At 49.3% G+C, this 20,686-nt stretch overlaps 1 protein-coding gene across 1 annotated transcript in view; it reads left to right on the top strand.

Moving 5' to 3' along the window:
* Positions 1-20,686, top strand: part of LOC126237263 (lysozyme-like) — an 81,954-nt gene that overhangs the window by 42,613 nt on the left and 18,655 nt on the right. Inside the window, exon 2 of the mRNA XM_049947187.1 lies at positions 16,155-16,337. Within this exon, the coding sequence (XP_049803144.1) occupies positions 16,155-16,337 (183 nt within the window). The remainder of the gene's footprint in view (positions 1-16,154; positions 16,338-20,686) is intronic.

Raw genomic sequence — 20,686 nt, 5'->3', positions numbered from 1 at the left:
GATCGTCATCACACACATCGTCAATTTTCTTTTCCATTCTTCTGTTTATTATTCTTGTCAGCAACTTGGCGCATGAGCTGTTAAGCTGATTGTAAAATTCTGGCACTTGTGATCTCTTGCAGTCTTCGTAATTGTGGGGATGATATTTTTCTGGAAGTCAGATGGTATGTCGCCAGTCTCATACATCCTACACACGTGAATAGTCGTTTTGTTGCGACCTCCCCAATTATTTTAGAAATTCTGATGGAATGTTATCCATCCCTTCTGCTTTATTTTTGCTCGTACGTCCTCCAAAGCTTTGTTAAATTCTGATTCTAATAGTGAATCCCCTCTCTCTTCTAAATCGACTCCTGTTTCTTCTTCTATCACACCAGACAAATCTTTCCCTTCATAGAGGCTTTCAAAGTACTCTTTCCACCTATCCCCTCTGTCCTCTGCATTTAACAGTGGAATTCCCGTTGCACTCTTAATGTTATCACCCTTGCTTTTCATTTAACCGAAAGTTGTTTTGACTTCCCTATATGCTCAGTCAATCCTTCCGATGATAATTTGTTTCTCAATTTGTTCACATTTTTTATGCGGCCATTTCGTCTTAGCTTTCCTGCACTTCCTATTTATTTCATTCCTCAGCGACTTTTATTTCTGAATTTCCGTGAAAATTATTGTACTTTCTTCTTTCATCGATGAACTGAAGTATTTTTTTCTGTTACCCACTGTTTCTTCGCAGATACCTTCTTTGTAGCTATTTTCTTCATTGCAACTTCTGTGATTGCCTTTTTTTTTAGAGATGTCGCTCTTCAGTTGTACTACCTACAGAGCTATTCCTTATTGCTGTGCCTATCGTCTTAGAGAACTTAAAGTATATTTCGTCATTCCTTAGTACTTCCGTATCCTATTTCTTTGAGTATTGATCCTTGGTCACTAATTTCTTAAACTTCAGCCTACTCTGTACCACTACTAAATTATGATTCGAGTCTATATCTGCTCCTAGGTACGCCTTAGAACCCAGTATCTGATTCCGGAATCTGTCTGACAATGATGTAATATAACTGAAACCTTCCCGTATCACCCGGCCTTTTCCAAGTATATTTTCTTCTCTTGTGATTCTTGAACAGAGTATTCGTTATTACTGGCTGAAATTTATTACAGAACTCAATTAGTCTTTCTCCTCTCCCATTCGTTGTCCTAAACCCATATTCTCCTGTAGCCATTTCTGCTGCTCCTTCCCCTAGAATTGCATTCCAGTCACCCATGACTCAGATTTTCATTTCTCTTTATGTACTGTTACCCTTTCAGTATCCTCATATACTTTATCTCTTCACCGGCATGTATACCTGAACTATCGTTTTCGGTGTTGGTTTCCTGTAGAGTCTGATAAAAACAACGCTGTCACTGAACTATTCATAATAACACACTCTCTGCCCTACATTTCTATTCATAACGAGTCCTACTCCCGTTGGAACCTTCCCATCTCCTCTCTCTCTCTCTCTCTCTCTCTCTCTCTCTCTCTCTCTCCCCCTCCCCCAGGGAGTCCACAACTCTTTTGTGGATACGTGCGTGGCGAGCACGGGGCCCCGAGCTATTGCAGCCTTCTTTCTCTCCAGGGCTGCATTTCCTTCCCCTTCCCCTCCTTGCTCCTTTCCCGTCCCCCTCTCCTCTCCCTCTTTTGGTGTCCTTGCTTATGTTGGCCCCCACTATCCTCCTGGTTCATGGTTTTACAATTCGGCTTTGTTGCGTAATCTCCTCCTCCTTTTGGCATTCCTTGGTCCCCCTCCGGGGTTTGACCTCAATTACAAAATTTCTCCTCCGTAGTGTGAGCCATTTGGAGAAGAGCACCTTACCTAGTGTCTCCGACGTGCGCCCTCCTAGTACATTCCACCTCTTCTTTCATGTCGTTGTCTGATGCTAGGGTGCATAGCCAGCACGGTAGCCAGCCCGTGTGGTGGGGTCGCTATGTACCCTTTTGGTTGAGCCCCCTGAACACACAGGAATCACACTTCTGATACCTGAGCTGTGACCTCCTCATGCATGCTTTGGAGTGGTTGCTCGTCATCCTGGAGCATCAGAACTCCCGGCAATGGCCGCCGTGCCAGACGGCCCTTGCTGTGGCTGTGTGGCGCCTGTGAGGAGAGCCCCTGATCGGAGTGGGTGGTATCAGGGCAGACGCTATGCACATGAAACGCATACGGGTCCAAAACTCTGCCCGTTCTTCTGCGGCCGTCTCTCTGCGTGGAACTGATTCTTCAAGTGCTGCTTCTCTTGCCCCTTCGGCCTTCCCTTCCATGGCTACCCCCTGGGAAGAGGGTCAGGCCCGTCGGCTAGGGGCGAAACCTTTCCCCCGTTATCTAGTTTGCACCAGGACTGATGGAGATACTTTCACCAATACCAAACCTTTATTCTTTGTGGAACACATTGAAGACAAGTTTGGTGAAGTGGACTCCCTGAGCAAGATGCAGTCAGGTTCATTGCTGATCAAAACTGCTTCAGCTACCCAATCTGCGGCCCTTTGTGCCTGTACCCATCTTGGCACAATTACTGTGTCCATTAGCCCCCACCAGTCTCTAAATATGGTACAAGGTGTGATTTTTCACAGGGACCTCATCCTTCAAACTGATGAGGAACTTCGGGACAATCTCGGACGGCGGGGTGTTCACTTTGTTCGGCGTGTTCAGAAGGGTCCTAAGGACAATCGCATTGATGCTGGTGCCTTTATCCTGGCCTTTGAAGGGATACCCTCCCTGAGAAAGTAAAGATTATGGTTTATCGATGTGATGTGAAGCCGTACATCCCACCTCCTATGAGGTGTTTTAAGTGCTTGCGTTTTGGACACGTCTTCCCACTGTTCACCGGCCGAAGTGGCCGTGCGGTTAAAGGCGCTGCAGTCTGGAACCGCAAGACCGCTACGGTCGCAGGTTCGAATTGCCTCGGGCATGGATGTTTGTGATGTCCTTAGGTTAGTTAGGTTTAACTAGTTCTAAGTTCTAGGGGACTAATGACCTCAGCAGTTGAGTCCCATAGTGCTCAGAGCCATTTGAACCATTTCTTCCCACTGTTCACAGGCCCCTCTCTGTGGTGACTGTGGACGTCCACTCCATGAGGGGAGTCCCTGTGTTCCCCCTCCTGTGTGTGTAAATTGTCATGGTAGTCACTCTCCACATTCACCAGATTGCCCAGTATATAAGAAGGAAAGGAAGATAGAGGAGTATAAGTCCCTCGATCGTTTAACCTACACAGAGGCCCATAAGAAATATACATGCCTTCACCCTGTGTCCATGACATCTAGTTACGCCTTGGTTACATCTTCACCCCTTCCTCCCCCTTCCTTACCCCCATCCCGGACCCCTCTCCTCCCCCCCACCCATGTGGCTCCCACACCTTCTCCTCTGGCCGCTGCTCCCCCTCCCCAGCCGGAGAAGTGTCCCACTCCTTCGGCGTGTGCCGGTCAAGGGCGCCTCTCGCGGGAGGCTCCTTCCCGGCACCTTCCAGGCCAAAGGTCTGCTGCCGCGCGACGACCGCGAGAGCCGCGGTCTGTCGGCCCCCAGGTCGCCCGGTCTCTTTCTGTTCCTGATCTTTCTGCAGCTGGCTCCTTATGCCACACAGCCCTCCTCGATCTCAGCCTGAAAAGAAGAAGAAACATAAGTCCTGGGACAAAGAGCCTCTGGTTTCACCGGGTCCCTTCCCCGACTTCACAACTGGATTCTGACCTGTCGTTCATGGATGTCGCCCCCTCCTTGTCGGTGACTGGTGGGGACCCGGCGGTATGACTGGCTTTAGCGTGTTCAGCCCCCATTTAAATCATCGTTCTGTGGTTCTCCACTGGAATTGTAATGGATACTATCGTCACCTTTCGGAATTGAAATCCCTTCTTTCGTCCTACTCCGCAGCTTGTGTGGTTCTCCAGGAATCTCATTTTACTGATGCTCACTCACCGACCCTCCGTGGGTTCCGTGATTTCTGTCGAAATCGGGTCGGACCCCTGCGGGCTTCTGGTGGCGTTTGTACGTTGGTCCGTACAGACATTGCTAGCACGTGGATTCCTCTTCAAACTACATTGGAAGCGGTTGCTGTTAGGGTCCACTTAGACTCTGCGGTCACAGTTTGCAATCTTTATCTCCCTCCTGACAGGGCTCTTACACCTGCTGCCTTAACTGCCCTTCTTCAGCAACTTCCTCCTCCCTTCCTCCTCCTTGAGAATTTTAATGCTCATCATCCCTTGTGGGGCAGTGCTTTTCCGTCTAGACGAGGTCTTCTTGTAGACCAGTTTATTGCAGACCACGACTTGTGCCTTCTTAATGATGGCTCCCCTGCTCATTTCAGTGCTGGTCATGGTACCTTTTCTGCCATTGATCTTTATCTTTCTTCTCCCTCTCTCCTCCCTTCATTACACTGGTCGCCACACGACGACCGTTGTGATAGTGACCATTTCCCGTTGATTATCTCGCTCCCTTCCCGCTCCCTGGTGGACAGGTTACCTCGTTGGTCTTTCCAACGTGCCGATTGGCCTCTATACACTGCACAGGTCGTGTTTTCTCCCTCTTTGTCGGGTTGTATTGATGACGTCCTACGTGACGTGTCTGACGCGATTGTTCGCGCTGCTAGCCTTGCTGTCCCGCGCTCATCTGGGCCATTTCGTCGCCGGCAAGTCCCATGGTGGAGTACGGCCATTGCCATCCGTGATCGCCGTCGAGCTTTGCAACACTTTAAGAGGCACCCATCCGTAGCCAGCCTTACTACCTTTAAACGCCTCTGCACTAAAGCCCGTTATTTAATCAAACAGAGCAAGCGGGTATGTTGGGAACGATTCGTTTCTTCCCTTGGTTCTACTGTCCCTCTGTCATGGGTATGGGCTACACTTCACTCTCTCCAAGGTTGCCATCGGCAGTCCACCCTCCCAGGCCTTCACCTCCCATATGGCCTTTGTATGGACCCATTAGTTCTTGCAGAACATCTTGCGACCCATTTTGCAGTGGCATCAGCATCAGCCTCCTATCCAGCTGCTTTCCTTCACCAGAAACAGTGGGCTGAAGCTTCCACCTTATATTTCACCCCTTGTGAGTCAGAATCTTACAACGAACCTTTCACTGAATAGGAATTTCTTTCTGCTCTATCTTCTTCTGATGATACGGCCCCTGGCCCAGATTCCATTCATAACCAACTGCTTCAACATCTCAGTGCTCCACAACGGCAACATCATCTTCGGGTGTATAACCGTATCTGACTCCAGGGTGACTTCCCTTCTCAGTGGAGGGATAGCATCGTGGTTCCTGTCCTTAAGCCTGGTAAGAACCCCCTATCTGTTGACAGCTATCGGCCAATTAGTTTGACCAATGTTGTTTGTAAGTTACTTGAACGGATGGTAGCCCGTCGGCTCAATTGGGTCCTCGAATCTCGGGATATATTGTCCCCTTACCAGTGTGGCTTTCGAGAGGGATGGTCTCCAATCGATGATTTACTCCGCTTGGAATCCGCAGTTCGGCAGGGTTTTTCCCAGCGCCGCCATTTGGTTGCAGTGTTTTTTAACCTTCGCAAGGCCTATGACACGGCCTGGCGCCATCACATCTTACCTACCCTTCATCAGTGGGGTCTTCGGGGCCCACTCCCGATTTTTATCCGCCAGTTCCTGTTCCATCGGTCATTCAGAGTTAGAGTTGGTACTGTTTTTAGTTCTCCACGGACCCAGGAGACGGGCATCCAACATGGTTCTGTCTTGAGTGTCCTTTTCCTCATTGCTATCGATGGACTTGTGGCCTCTGTCGGTCCCTTGGTCGCCCCTGCCCTGTATGTGGATGATTTCTGCATTTGTTAGTTCCTCCTCGATGGCATCTGCAGAACGGCTGCTCCAGGGAGCTATACGGCGTGCCTCTGCATGGACACTCTCACACCGGTTTCAATTATCTCCTTCAAAATCGCGGGTGGTCCACTTCTGTCGCCGTACTATGATCCACCCTGATCCAGAGCTCTATCTCGATGCACAACGATTGCCTGTGGTCCCACAGTTTCGTTTCCTGGGTCTTCTTTTCGACAACAAGCTCACTTGGCTGCCCCATATCAGACTCCTGAAGGTAGGCTGTTTCCATAAACTAAATGTCCTTCGCTTCCTTGCCCACTTCTCTTGGGGTGCGGACCGTTCCCTCCTTCACCGTCTTTAGCGTGCTCTAGTTCTGTCTCGCTTGGACTATGGTTGTCAAGTTTATGGTTCAGCTGCTCCTTCCACACTGCACGTGCTGGATCCAGTCCACCATCATGGTATCCGTTTGGCCACTGGTGCCTTCCCTACTAGCCCTGTTGATAGTCTCCTGCTTGAAGCTGGGATCTCCCCCCCCCCCCCCCCTTTCTGTTCGGCGGTCCCAGCTTATGGTGTCTTATGCACTCGCTATCCGTTCCTCTCCCACTCATCCTTCCTATTCTATCCTGTTCCCAGACCATGGACGTCGCCCACCCGACTCCCGCCCACGGGCGGGTTTACCGGTTGGGCTCCGCCTTGCGTCTCTTTGCCGTGATTTTCAGCTTCCTTCTTTGTCCTGTCTTCCTCGCTCCCTCCGCTCCCCCCCCCCCCCCCCAGCCTCGAATTCGGATGGATCTCCGCAGAGGTCCGAAAGATTCCATCCCCCCGGTGGTGTTCCGTTACTTTTTCCGCCAAATTTTACGGGAGTTTTTGGATGCTGTTGTTTTTTACACTGATGGCTCTAAATCTGCTGATCATGTGGGGTATGCCTTCACGTCCTCTGTTGGAACGTAAAATCATCTGCTGCCACCAACATGTGGGGTGTTTACTGTGGAATTGATGGCGATTTCCCAGGCCCTTACCTTTATTAAACAGTCCCAACACAACCGCGTTTTGTTATGTACCGACTCGATGAGTGGCCGTCTTGCTATTGACTGGTGTTTTTTCGCGCCATCCCTTGGTCTCTGCCATCCATGACCATCTCGCTGATATTCACCGTGCTGCTTGTTCCATTGACTTCCATTGGGTCCCTGGCCATGTGGGTATCCCAGGTAATGAGCTCGCTGATTGTTTGGCTGGGGGAGCAGTCACTTACCCCCCGTTTTCTGTAACCCCTCTTGCAGCGGATTTACGGCTTCATATCAAATCCCACTTCGCACAGTCATGGGCCAATTCTTGGGAGGCTACTCCCCTGTTTAATAAACTTCGTGCGATTAAGGTGACACCAGGCCCGTGGCGTTCTTCCTTTCGCCTCTCCCGAAAGGAATCGACCACACTGAGTCGTCTCCGCATTGGCCATACCAGGCTGACCCATGGTTTTCTTTTGCGTGATGAGCCACCCCCACTTTGTGGTTGTGGAGCCTTCCAGTCAGTAGCCCACATTGTGGTTGAATGCCCCCTTCTTTTGGCTCTGCGTGCTAAGTACAGACTCCCCCACACTTTACCTTTGATGTTGGCTGACGATTCCCGGATGGTCTCTCTGGTTCTCGGTTTCCTCCGGGAAAGTGGTTTTTATTCTCAGTTTTAAGGTTTTTAATGTCTCTCTGGTGTTGGGGCAGGGCGGTGAGTGTTTGGATGTCTCCCACTGTACGCCGTGTTCGGAGATTCCCGATTCACCTCCCTGACCGAGATCCTCTTTTCTTCCCCTTTTACTCTGTGTTTACCCTTTTTTTAAGGATTGGTTAGTCTCCTTTTCCCATACGTACTTCGACATTCTAGCGGTTGCACCTTTTAAGTCACAGGTGGTCTTGCCTATGCTGCTTCAGCATAGCGTTGGGTTCGTTCTCCTGCTGACTTCCCTCATTTTGTTTTTACCATTGACAACATGACTGCCCTTTTATGTTTTTAGCTTTTTCCCTGTTATTGTTCGGACTTTCTTGAGATGTCCCATTAGCGGAATGGACCATATTTGAAACAAGGGACTGATGACCTTGCTGTTTGGTCCCTTAAACCTCAAACAACCAACCAACCAACCAACCATCTCTCTCTCTTTGTACGCAACCTTCCCTTCAATAACCCATGAAACCTTCCCTTAGGATTTGTCTCCTGCTTAATAATAACAAATGAAATGTTCCCTTTGAAATTAATTCTTTTTCAATCTTCGCATACAAATTTAAATGCTACTTACTAAAAGTGATTTGCTGATTATTTCGACGAAACATATACTTACTCTGTTTTACTATACTCTGTTAGATGCTGTCATAAGTGGCTGTTTTTATTACCAAAGCTGACGTTATTCTTTAACAGTAAAGCTGACGTTATTCTTTAATTAATTTGACTGAAGTTACGTAATTCATAGTTAAACTTTTTCTTGACAACAATAAAGTTTTGCAAAGTTTTACATTGATGGTTTTTGGGATGGATTATAATAAGTAATGCAATATTGCTGGCAAAAATTAATTACATTCTGAATGAAATAATTTCACAAACGTTCAAATGGGACTTACTTTTTAGAATAATCTTACAACTAGCATTGTGCAAACCTACCTTCAGTAGTCTTGAGTTTCTCAAAAAAATATTTCAATTATATTAGTTCCTCTTATGATAATAGTTGATGTCTCTGTACATCCGTTTATAATCTCTTCTAAATCATACCTGGTCGCTGGCGCACACACACGACTCCTCTCAACCTGTCGCTTCGGACCTGCTACCGACTCGCTTCACTTCTCGCTTACTACTGACTTCATACGAACGCTAAAGTGCGGTCTCTCCCGCCAATAATGCTTTCTGGTGCAGACAATCCCTGCTACAATTACAAAATGTATCAATGCGCGGTCTTTCCCGCTCTTTTCTTAAAATGTATCCATACGCGGTCTCTCCTGCCCTTTTTAAAATTATATCAATGTGTGCTCTCCCCTTCCAACAATACTTTGGTGCAGACATTCCCTGCTACCACAATTATTTCCAACATGACAAATATTAATTATTCCTACTTAATCCTATTAATAAAATATAAACACCTTTCATAAATTGTGGCTTGACAGTAGACAATAGAAATTTACACGTCTTACACCGTTATACCATTTTCTGCTGCTATTGATATCATCCCTATACTCATCCGATCAGAAGTCCTTGTCTTATTTCCGTTTTCAGATTTTCTAGCTTCCCTACCCTGTTCAAACTTCTGACAATCCACGCCCCGAGTTTTAGAACGTTAGCCTTTCGTTGGTTACTCAATCTTTTTCTCATGTTAACCTCCCACTTGGCAGTCCCTTCCCAGAGATCCGAATGGGGGACCATTACGGAATCTTCTGCCAATGGAGAGATCATCATGACACTTCCTCAGTTGCAGGTCACATGTCATGTGGATAAACGCTATGTCTCTTTAGTGCAGTGGTTTCCACTGCCTTCTGCATCCTCATGCCGTTGATCATTGCTGATTCTTCTGCCTATAGGGCAGTTTCCCACACCAGGGACAAGTGTGCCCTGAATCTCTGTGCGCTCCTCCACCGTCTTTGACAAGGCCGTTGGCAGAATGAGAGTGACTTCTTATGCCGGAAGTCTTCGGCCACCAATGCTGATCATTAATCAAAATTTAGGCGCTAGGGGGTTTAGAACCCGGTAGCGAGGACGTTTTTGATTACTAAGACTCTACCTCTCGACCGTGGTATACCACGCAGATATAGGTGCTTTAATCTAATTTAGGGGGAGTACCAATTGGGCTTAGGCGTGAATGGGAATTTGGATTGAGGAGGAAGGCATGCTAGGGTAGTGTTTGTAGTTTTGCAAAGTCAATGTGCCAGGCTGGCATAGTGGGTGGCACATCTGCCTAGTCAGTGGGAGTCCTGACTTGGTACAAATTTTGGTTTGTCGCTTCAGTCTGCAAATATTCAGATGTTTGTTCCTCTGTACGAGATACACTGATGATTCCCCCTGCGGGTCCGGGGGTTAGAATAGGCCCGAGGTATTCCTGCCTGTCGTAAGAGGCGACTAAAAGGAGTCCATCCCCCTCAAGGGGGTAGTTAGCGCCTGCGTCCGGAGACGGACGGTTCCACGACCTATATTTGTGGTCTTTTTGGTTTTTCACCTCTCGTTTTTTCCTTCCTTTGGTTGGTTCCTTTCTTTGTTCTTCTCCATCTCACTGTCTTCCTTACTCTTTCCCTTGCCTTCTCCTTGCCTCCTTCTCCTTGCCTTCTCTGGTCTCCGCCTCGGCGTTTGAGACAGTCTGTCCTCTCTCTCTTCCTTTTCCTCTTCTTCCTTCCTCCCTGTGCGCGCCTGAAGGCCGACCCACGCGTTCGCACGCGTAGCCGGTGACGGGGTAACGCGTAATTCCCCGCACTGGGTAGACGAGCAAGGCACGCACGTACCCCCTGGTAAAGGCCAGGCCCGGGGAGGGGTGATTGCCTGAGCTGATACCTTCTGACCATGCCGATTGGTCCCTCCGTCTGTTTCTCGGGAAGTGTGACCTGAGGTGTAAACATTCACCTAAGGCGGGAGTGCCCTCTGAGAGGGTCCCCACAAGGAAGGAGCGCGCCATCGGAGACGCTGGCAATCATGGGGATTCCTCCGCAATGGATTTCTCTTCTTCTTCTTCTTCTCTCTCGACTTCTGCCCACAAACGGAAACATGACCAGCCACCAGTGACAAAAGTACTACCGCCTGCCCCACAGTTCCTCGTCGTTTCTCGATCTGAGGACGGAAAGGATTTTTCCTCTGTCAACCCTTTCGTTATCCAGAAGGGCGTAGATGCCATAGCCGGATCTGTCAAGTCGTGTACCACGTTGCGTAATGGTACCTTGTTACTAGAAACTGAGAGCGCCTTTCAGGCACAGAAACTGCTTCGAGCCACACTCCTGTACACGTCCCCTGTCCGGGTGGAGGCTCACCGAACTTTGAATTCGTCTCGTGGTGTGGTCTATACTAGATCCCTCGACGGATTGACTGACGAGGAGATTCAGTCTTTCCACGCTGAGCAGGGCGTGACGGCTGTCCATAGGGTCATGAAAAAGGTCAACAATGACCTTGTACCGACCTGGACACTTTTCTTGACCTTTGATAGTGTTCAGCTGCCATCGCGCATCAAAGCGGGCTACGAGGTTATTTCTGTTCGCCCCTATGTCCCGACACCTACGCGCTGCTACCAGTGTCAGCGTTTTAATCACACTCGCCAGTCTTGTTCCAATTCGGCTAAATGGGTCACTTGTGGCAGGGATGCCCATGAGGGTGACTGTCCACCTCCGTCTCCTCATTGTGTGAACGGTCAGGGTTACCATGCAGCGTCCTCCCGCGACTGTCCCATCTATAAGGAAGAACGCTGTATCCAAGAAATTCGGGTCAAAGAGAAAGTGTCCACCTCGGCTGCTCGCAAGCTGTTTGCTAGTAGGAAGCCCACGCTGCTCCCAGCGGGGAAATACCTCGCCTCTCCTCGGAGTACCAGGGAGGTGGCAACCCAGACATGCGATCTGACCTTCAGCACCACGGTCGTCCGTTCGGCCAGTGCTAAGATCGCGCGGTCGACGTCCCCTCTTCCTCCCATCACCCCACAGACACAAGCCCCTTCATCAGCTTCTGCTAAGACGAAGACCCAGAAGTCAGATGCACAGGCCTTCAAGAAGGAACCGTCCCGTGCAGACTTCCTACGTACCTCGACCTCCCAGCCATCGACCACTACTTCCACCAAACGACCTTCCAAGAAGGCTCATAGGAAGCACAGTTCTCCTTCTCCGCCACGGCGCATTTCTTCTTCTGCGCCACCCAGCGGTTGCCGCCCCAGCCCGTCATCCGTTTCGCCTGGACGCACCGCTGGTAGCCGAACATCTGGCCGTTCACCGGCGGAGGAAGCACCCCCTCCCGGCCATCTTACCAAGATGGCTGATGAACCTATAGAACCAATGGATGATGAGTGTCCGCGTACTGATAGTGGCGGCAGTGCTCGCTCGAAGCCAGGCCCTCAGCGGCCTTCGAGGTGACCCCTTCTTTCATCTTCCTTCTCTTCTTACGATGGCACTTATTCACTGGAATATTCGCAGCATTCGCTCCAACCGAGAGGACTTGAAGTTGCTGCTCCGCTTGCACCGTCCATTCGTCGTAGCCCTCCAGGAAACGAAGCTACGCCCATGCGATCAAATTGCCTTGGCACACTACACGTCTGTGCGTTTTGACCTACCCCCTGTGGTAGGTATTCCGGCTCATGGAGGGGTTATGTTGCATGTCCGGGATGATATTTACTACGATCCCATCACATTGCACACTGGCCTGCATGCAGTTGCCATCCGAATTACTCTCCCCACTTTTACATTTTCTATTTGTACCGTTTACACTCCATCGTCGTCTGCCGTTACCAGGGCAGACATGATGCACCTTATTGCTCAGCTACCTGCACCATTTTTGTTAACTGGAGACTTCAATGCCCACCATCCCCTTTGGGGCTCTCCAGCATCCTGCCCGAGGGGCTCCCTGTTAGCAGACCTTTTCAACCAGCTCAATCTTGCCTGCCTCAATACTGGCGCCCTTACTTTTCTTTCGGACACATCTCACACCTATTCCCATTTAGACCTCTCTATATGTACTACCCAACTTGCACGCCGGTTTGAGTGGTATGCACTTTCTGATACATATTCGAGCGACCACTTCCCGTGTGTTATCCATCTCCTGCAGCATACCCCCTCTCCGTGCTCATCTAGTTGGACCATCTCCAAAGCAGACTGGGGGCTCTTCTCTTTCAGGGCGACCTTTCATGATCAAACCTTCACAAGCTGCAATAGTCAGGTCGCACACCTCACGGAAGTCATTCTCACTGCTGCTGAATATTCCATCCCTCACACTACTTCTTCTCCACGTCGCGTACCGGTCCCCTGGTGGACCGCAGCATGTAGAGACGCTTTACGTGCTCGATGACGTGCTTTACGCACCTTTAAACGCCACCCTATAGTGGCGAATTGTATCACTTATAAACGATTACGTGCACAGTGTCGTCGTATTATTAAAGAAAGCAAGAAAGCCAGATGGGCTGCTTTCACAAGCACCTTCAACAGTTTTACTCCTTCTGTTGTCTGGGGTAGCCTGCGCCGGCTATCTGGCACTAAGGTCCTCTCTCCAGTTTCTGGCTTGACTGTCGCGAATGACGTCGTTGTGGCCCCTGAGGATGTCTCCAATGCCTTCGGCCGCTTTTTCGCAGAGGTTTCGAGCTCCGCTCATTACCACCCTGCCTTCCTCCCCCGCAAACAGGCAGAGGAGGCTAGGCCACCTAACTTCCGCTCCTCGAATCGTGAAAGTTATAATGCCCCATTCACCATGCGGGAACTCGAAAACGCACTTGCCCGGTCACGGTCCTCCGCTCCAGGGCCTGATTCTATTCATATTCAGATGCTGAAGAACCTTTCTCCTGCGGGTAAAGGTTTTCTTCTTCGTACTTACAATCGCATCTGGATTGAGGGGCATGTTCCCGCATGCTGGCGCGAGTCTATTGTCCCGATTCCTAAGCCGGGGAAGGACAAGCACTTGCCTTCCAGTTATCGACCCATCTCGCTTACCAGCTGTGTCTGTAAAGTGATGGAGCGAATGGTTAACTCTCGTTTGGTTTGGTTTGGCTGCTCGAGTCTCGACGCCTACTTACCAATATACAATGTGGATTTCGTAGGCGCTGCTCTGCTGTTGACCATCTGGTTACCTTGTCGACCTTCATTATGAATAACTTCTTGCGGAAGCGCCCGACCGCGGCTGTGTTCTTTGATTTGGAGATGCTTACGACACCTGTTGGAGGGCGGGCATTCTCCGCACCATGCATACATGGGGCCTTCAGCGATCAATCCAATAATGGATTGCCTCCCAGCTGATGTATCAGGCTCCCTTTTCGTGGACGATTTTACCATCTAGTGCAGCGCGCAGCGTACAGGTTTTCTGGAGCGCTGTCTTCAGCGTTCTCTTGACCGTCTTTACTCCCGGAGTGTCGCCAATGGCTTCCGTTTTTCTGCCGAGAAGACGGTCTGTATTAACTTCTGGCGCTACAAAGAGTTTCTCCCACCGTCCTTACGACTCGGTCCCGTTGCTGTCCCATTCGTGGAGACAACAAAATTTTTAGGTCTTACATTTGACAGGAAACTTAGTTGGTCTCCACATGTGTCTTATTTGGCTGCCCGTTGTACCCGCTCTCTAAATGTCCTCCGTGTTCTCAGTGGTACGTCGTGGGGAGCGGATCGAACCGTCCTACTTTGTCTATATCGGTCGATCGTCCGCTCCAAGCTGGATTATGGGAGCTTCGTATACTCCTCTGCACGGCCGTCCATCTTACGCCGCCTCAACTCCATACAACGTCGGCGTTTACGACTTGCGATCGGAGCGTTTTATACTAGTCCCGTCGAGAGTCTTCATGCTCACGCTGGTGAATTGCCACTCACCTACCGGCGCGATATACTGCTTTGTCGGTATGCCTGTCGGCTACTGTCAATGCCCGACCACCCGTCTTATCGTTCCTTTTTTGACGACTCTCTCGACCGTCAATACGGGTTGTATGTCTCTGCCCTGCTACCCCCTGGAGTTCGCTTTCGTCGCCTCCTTCAACACCTTAATTTTTCACTCCCTGCAACCTTTCGAGTGGGCGAGAGCCACACGCCACCTTGGCTCCAGGCTCAGGTTCGCGTTCACCTTGACTTCAGCTCGCTCCCAAAGGAGGTTACCCCCGGTTCGGTGTACCACTCCCGTTTTGTCGAACTTCGTTCGAAATTCATTAATATGACCTTTATTTATACAGATGGCTCAAAGACCAATGACGGGGTCGGGTGTTCCTTTATTGTTGGGGCACAAAGTTTCAAATACCGGCTCCATGGCCATTGTTCGGTCTTCACAGCTGAGCTCTTTGCCCTCTACCAGGCTGTTCTTTACATCTGCCGCCACCGACATTCTGCTTATGTCATCTGCTCCGATTCCCTGAGCGCCATCCAGAGCCTCAGTGATCCGTATCCGGTTCACCCTTTCGTGCACCGGATCCAACGCTCTCTTCAGCAGCTGGTGGACGTCGGTTCTCCGGTTAGCTTTATGTGGGTTCCTGGCCATGTCCGTATCCCTGGGAACGAAGCTGCAGATGCCGCAGCCAAGGCTGCGGTCCTCCAGCCTCGGACAGCTTCTTGTTGTGTCCCTTCGTCAGATTCTAGCAGGGTAATTTGTCGGCGCATTTTATTGCTGTGGCATGCCGATTGGGCTGCACTTACGGACAACAAGCTTCGGTCCTTGAAGCCTCTTCCCGCGGCTTGGACGTCCTCCTCCCGTCCTTCTCGGCGGGAGGAGGTCGTTTTGGCCCCGTTACGAATTGGACACTGCCGGTTCAGCCATCGCCATCTGCTGACGGCTGCGCCGGCGCCGTTCTGCCCATGTGGGCAATTGCTGACGGTCCGCTACATTTTAACGTCCTGTCCGGATTTTAACACACTGCGTCTTGATCTTGGCCTGCCATGTGCTCTAGATGCCATTTTAGCGGATGACCCGCGAGCAGCTGCTCGCGTTCTTCGTTTTATCAACTTGACAAACCTCTCTAAGGACATTTGATTATGCTGTTTTTTTAATCCTGTGCCTGTCAGTCTGTCTTTTATCGTGTTTTCCCTTTTAGTTGCTGTTTTAAAATTGTGCATCGCGGTGCATTCCTAACGTAGTCTGGGCGCTAATGACCATTGAAGTTGTGCGCCCTAAAACCACAAAAAAAAAAAAAAATACACTGATGATGAGTTATAAACCCGAAAACCGGTTTAGGTAAGTAAAGCTTCTAGTACAACTCAAAAGACATAGAAGACATCCTTTAAGAAACAGACCATTCGCCTTTCTTACTACCGACCTTGGCTGCTAGCTGTGTTTCATGTCTCTTTGGTACGTTGCGCTTATATATTTCATTGACGTAACTGTCAAGCAGTACGCCACTAGTAATGTATTCGGACATTACACGACTCTCTCTCTCTCTCTCTCTCTCTCTCTCTCTCTCTCTCTCTCTCTCTCTCTCTCTCTCTCCCTCTCTCCCTCCCTCTCCTGAATTAACTCACGTTTCTCTACATTTTGAGCAAGCTGCGCATTCTTCACGCCAAACAGGAATTCAAAGTCATCATGTATCATGCTACTGTCACTCAACAATGACACTTTGCTATACACTCCAGAGTCATCAGCGAACAGTGACAGATTGCTTAAAGGAAGTTACTTGATTTAGATACTTACACTCCTTCAGAAAAGGAGTTTTCGAGCACGACAAATGCTGAGAGCGCCCATATTCATAATTACTTTCCACTGCCAGGTACCAACGTGACTCGCCCGACGTTCGACTCTTGCTACGGGTGCATCTGTGAGGCCTCTTCGCAGTGCAATCCGAAGCTGGGCTGCAACAAGGGCGTGTGCGGCCTCTTCCAGATCACCAAGCCGTACTGGCTCGATGCTGGCTCACCCATTGTTCCGGGGACCTCGCCGGATGCCGAAGATGGTGAGTTACTCAAAATTTTTTTTTACTTCCGGTACGTGAAGTTCAGTGCTTAAATATCATTCCTGAAGCAGGCCCATTCGACTCTCAAAATTCTCGAGAAAACAGTGTGTAAGGTGTCAGGCAAATCCAAAACCTTCCATGAAAACCCTGACATGATAAGCAAATCCAGTAGTATGTCACATAGCTCCGAATAAATCGTGACATTAAATTAACCAAAGTAATAAGAGTAACGAGTGAGCAAATGGAATACCACAGACGAACACAAGAATGCCTAAATGCATGTCATACCTTCCCACCGTGGGACAGACGCAGTTCCGACGGGAGAAACGAGAACAGAAGCCGAGAGCACAACCGTGTTAAGCTGGGAGGCCCTACGATAAGGGACAGACACCCACGTCGCCAGATAACCGCTAGGACCACCCCAACTGCAAGTTTTAGCGTGAGACTTTTTCGCGTCTCTGTTACGTTGCAAACTTCAGAAACATTCCCCCACCACGAAAAGTATAACGTTTCTCATTGTATAGACAGAATTTTTGTAGGTGGAGCTTAAGGTTAACATTGAGACCCTGATTGGTCAGATGAAAACACAGCCAGATAGTTTTTTAAACCAACTTCGGTAAATTGTAGTAAGGAGAAGTTAGGTGGGAGTTGCTTCAGAGACGTCGAGGTGAGCGGAGCTGTGCTGTCTGCCGCCCCCTGACGAACACCGACAAGGTAATCAACGCACGCGATGCCGCATAACAGCGCATAAAGCTTCACTCAGTACTGCAGAAGTCTCATCTCTTACACCCCCTTTTTGCGTAATACTAGTGTCGATCGTCAATTAAAGCTCATGGTGTTCACATTTGCCACTTGAAGTAAAAATCTGAAACGCGATGATTTTTCTATTATATAGTTATTGAGAAGCCACATCAGCCACTGTAATTTATGGCAAGTTAGATAAGTAATGAAAGATAATTGAGGGTCACTGTAGGCCATTTTGTAAGTTGTCTCTTTTGTGAAACTTAATTTAAACCTAGATTGTAGATGTGATATGGCATAGGTCATCGTTCGATCCATTGTAGAACTTGGAAACCCATTCAGGGAATATTCGTTCACATTTTTGTTGAATGCAGTTGGTTTTTACCATCCTTTATTAAAACATTTCCTTTTATCAATAGTGCAATTTATAAACAATGTTCTGTGAGTAGAATAAAATTTCCAATGGTAAACTTAACTGCTTTTTCGACGTTCTTTTACCAGCTAACTAAAAATAGGAAAGCCTTGAACCCCTTCCACTAAATTTAGTTAGTATTAAGATTCTTTTACAGGGAGTGCAGTGGAGCTGACACTGAAATAATTATTTGGTTATATCATCGCTAGTCTCACTGAACTCTTCTGAATTCTACATGTCATGTGTGGTCTGACGTCTCCTTACCAGCAACAGGTCCCAGGCTCAAACTAGTCAATTCCCTAAAAAACACGCTCAGAGCGTCGTTGCGCGAAAGTGGTGGGGAGACACGATATACACCTGGAAATTGAAATAAGAACACCGTGAATTCATTGTCCCAGGAAGAGGAAACTTTATTGACACATTCCTGGGGTCAGATACATCACATGAACACACTGACAGAACCACAGGCACATAGACACAGGCAACAGAGCATGCACAATGTCGGCACTAGTACAGTGTATATCCACCTTTCGCAGCAATGCAGGCTGCTATTCTCCCATGGAGACGATCGTAGAGATGCTGGATGTAGTCCTGTGGAACGGCTTGCCATGCCATTTCCACCTGGCGCCTCAGTTGGACCAGCGTTCGTGCTGGACGTGCAGACCGCGTGAGACGACGCTTCATCCAGTCCCAAACATGCTCAATGGGGGACAGATCCGGAGATCTTGCTGGCCAGGGTAGTTGACTTACACCTTCTAGAGCACGTTGGGTGGCACGGGATACATGCGGACGTGCATTGTCCTGTTGGAACAGCAAGTTCCCTTGCCGGTCTAGGAATGGTAGAACGATGGGTTCGATGACGGTTTGGATGTACCGTGCACTATTCAGTGTCCCCTCGACGATCACCAGTGGTGTACGGCCAGTGTAGGAGATCGCTCCCCACACCATGATGCCGGGTGTTGGCCCTGTGTGCCTCGGTCGTATGCAGTCCTGATTGTGGCGCTCACCTGCACGGCACCAAACACGCATACGACCGTCATTGGCACCAAGGCAGAAGCGACTCTCATCGCTGAAGACGACACGTCTCCATTCGTCCCTCCATTCACGCCTGTCGCGACACCACTGGAGGCGGGCTGCACGATGTTGGGGCGTGAGCGGAAGACGGCCTAACGGTGTGCGGGACCGTAGCCCAGCTTCATGGAGACGGTTGCGAATGGTCCTCGCCGATACCCCAGGAGCAACAGTGTCCCTAATTTGCTGGGAAGTGGCGGTGCGGTCCCCTACGGCACTGCGTAGGATCCTACGGTCTTGGCGTGCATCCGTGCGTCGCTGCGGTCCGGTCCCAAGTCGACGGGCACGTGCACCTTCCGCCGACCACTGGCGACAACATCGATGTACTGTGGAGACCTCACGCCCCACGTGTTGAGCAATTCGGCGGTACGTCCACCCGGCCTCCCGCATGCCCACTATACGCCCTCGCTCAAAGTCCGTCAACTGCACATACGGTTCACGTCCACGCTGTCGCGGCATGCTACCAGTGTTAAAGACTGCGATGGAGCTCCGTATGCCACGGCAAACTGGCTGACACTGACGGCGGCGGTGCACAAATGCTGCGCAGCTAGCGCCATTCGACGGCCAACACCGCGGTTCCTGGTGTGTCCGCTGTGCCGTGCGTGTGATCATTGCTTGTACAGCCCTCTCGCAGTGTCCGGAGCAAGTATGATTGGTCTGACACACCGGTGTCAATGTGTTCTTTTTTCCATTTCCAGGAGTGTAGAACAGACATCACGCAGAATGTTAGAAGTGCTTCCAGAGTGATACCCAAAGCAAGTTTCTGTTTTCGACATTGTGTATGGTTCTGTCGCATAATGTTCGCCTGACAAGTGAACTGCCTGGAGTCAATTCCTGGCTGTCGTAAATTAACTTCAATAAATATATTAAATTACTTTTAATTAAATATTCTACGACCCTTCTCTTGAGACATCGTGGGTCAGCTATCTACAGAACGTGAACTGCATTCCTTTGCAGTGTAGCGCTACCGCAATTCCTGCTCTGATGTACAGGGTGGAAGAAATTGGAACGTGATTCGAAAAGCAAACGTTACTTACACCTTTTCAGCCATGTGCCCTTCTGTGGCGTGATCATCGGATGGTGGTCATTGACACTTCTGTGAATAAAGGATCACTCTAAGACCACGCCGTTTAGCAACATCTTCGGTGTCACCCACCCTCCTTTGGTGAGCGCTTTAAAAATCAGCCTGTACTTAGACAAGCCATGACGGAATCCTAGGCGCCTGCAAGCACACAATCCCTGACACCTCCAATTCCACTAGCGACATGCAAGCACCTGTAACTTCGTCGTGGCTTATCACTGTACAGGCCGATTTTTTAAGTGCTCAACAAAGGAGGGCGGTTGGTACCGACGATGTTGCCCAACTGCATGTTCTCAGACGAACCCTTTGTCCTTTTGTTCACATGTTTGGCAATGTCGCATCCCTCCGTGGTCGGGCTACAGGAGGGCGCAAAACAGGAGGCTGAAAAAGCATAACCACCCTTTGCCGCTTTGGATCACATTCAGATTTCGTCGAATGGTTTTGAATGGTCCTCAGTGGTTCCACCTTGAACATCAGAGCAAAATCTACAGTCGCACTGCAATCAAAGGGGATGCGATGATGACCAGTGGAGTTGCTGGCCTATAATGTCAACAGAGAAGTGTTGAATCGTCCGGCGGGTGTAAGCAACACCGACTCAAAGGAAGGCCTCGGCGCTCGTTCGTGACGTCACGTCAGCTAGGCACGGCGAACGCCAGGTCTGTTGCAGGCAGAAACGCCTGGGAGTGCTTATCACTATAAATCCCTTATTTTTGGACAAAAGTTTGGTATTGTTTTGGATTCTGCAGTTTTATTTAGATGAAAGATTTTCTTACTATCGTAAAGCTGCAAATGAAGATCATAGTTCTCTATTACTGAATCCTGTCGAAACAAAAGTAGATCAATATGAGAAGATGCTTTGCCCCATTGCAAGCTTCGAAAATTTTACATTCAAGTAACTATATTTACTTGATCCATTTTGTTATCGAAACTTACCCCAAACGCCAACCCCCTTACAATGAACTAGTTCCTTTATTTATTTCCGTTTGACATAGTCACTGGAAATGTTAACTAATTTACATGTGTAAATGTCCAACTGTTGCCAGT

This window comes from Schistocerca nitens, chromosome 2, assembly GCF_023898315.1.
Source record: "Schistocerca nitens isolate TAMUIC-IGC-003100 chromosome 2, iqSchNite1.1, whole genome shotgun sequence".
Lineage (NCBI taxonomy): Eukaryota > Metazoa > Arthropoda > Insecta > Orthoptera > Acrididae > Schistocerca > Schistocerca nitens.
Note: the sequence above shows the minus strand (reverse complement) of the source record. Positions and strands in the feature narration are given on the sequence as shown.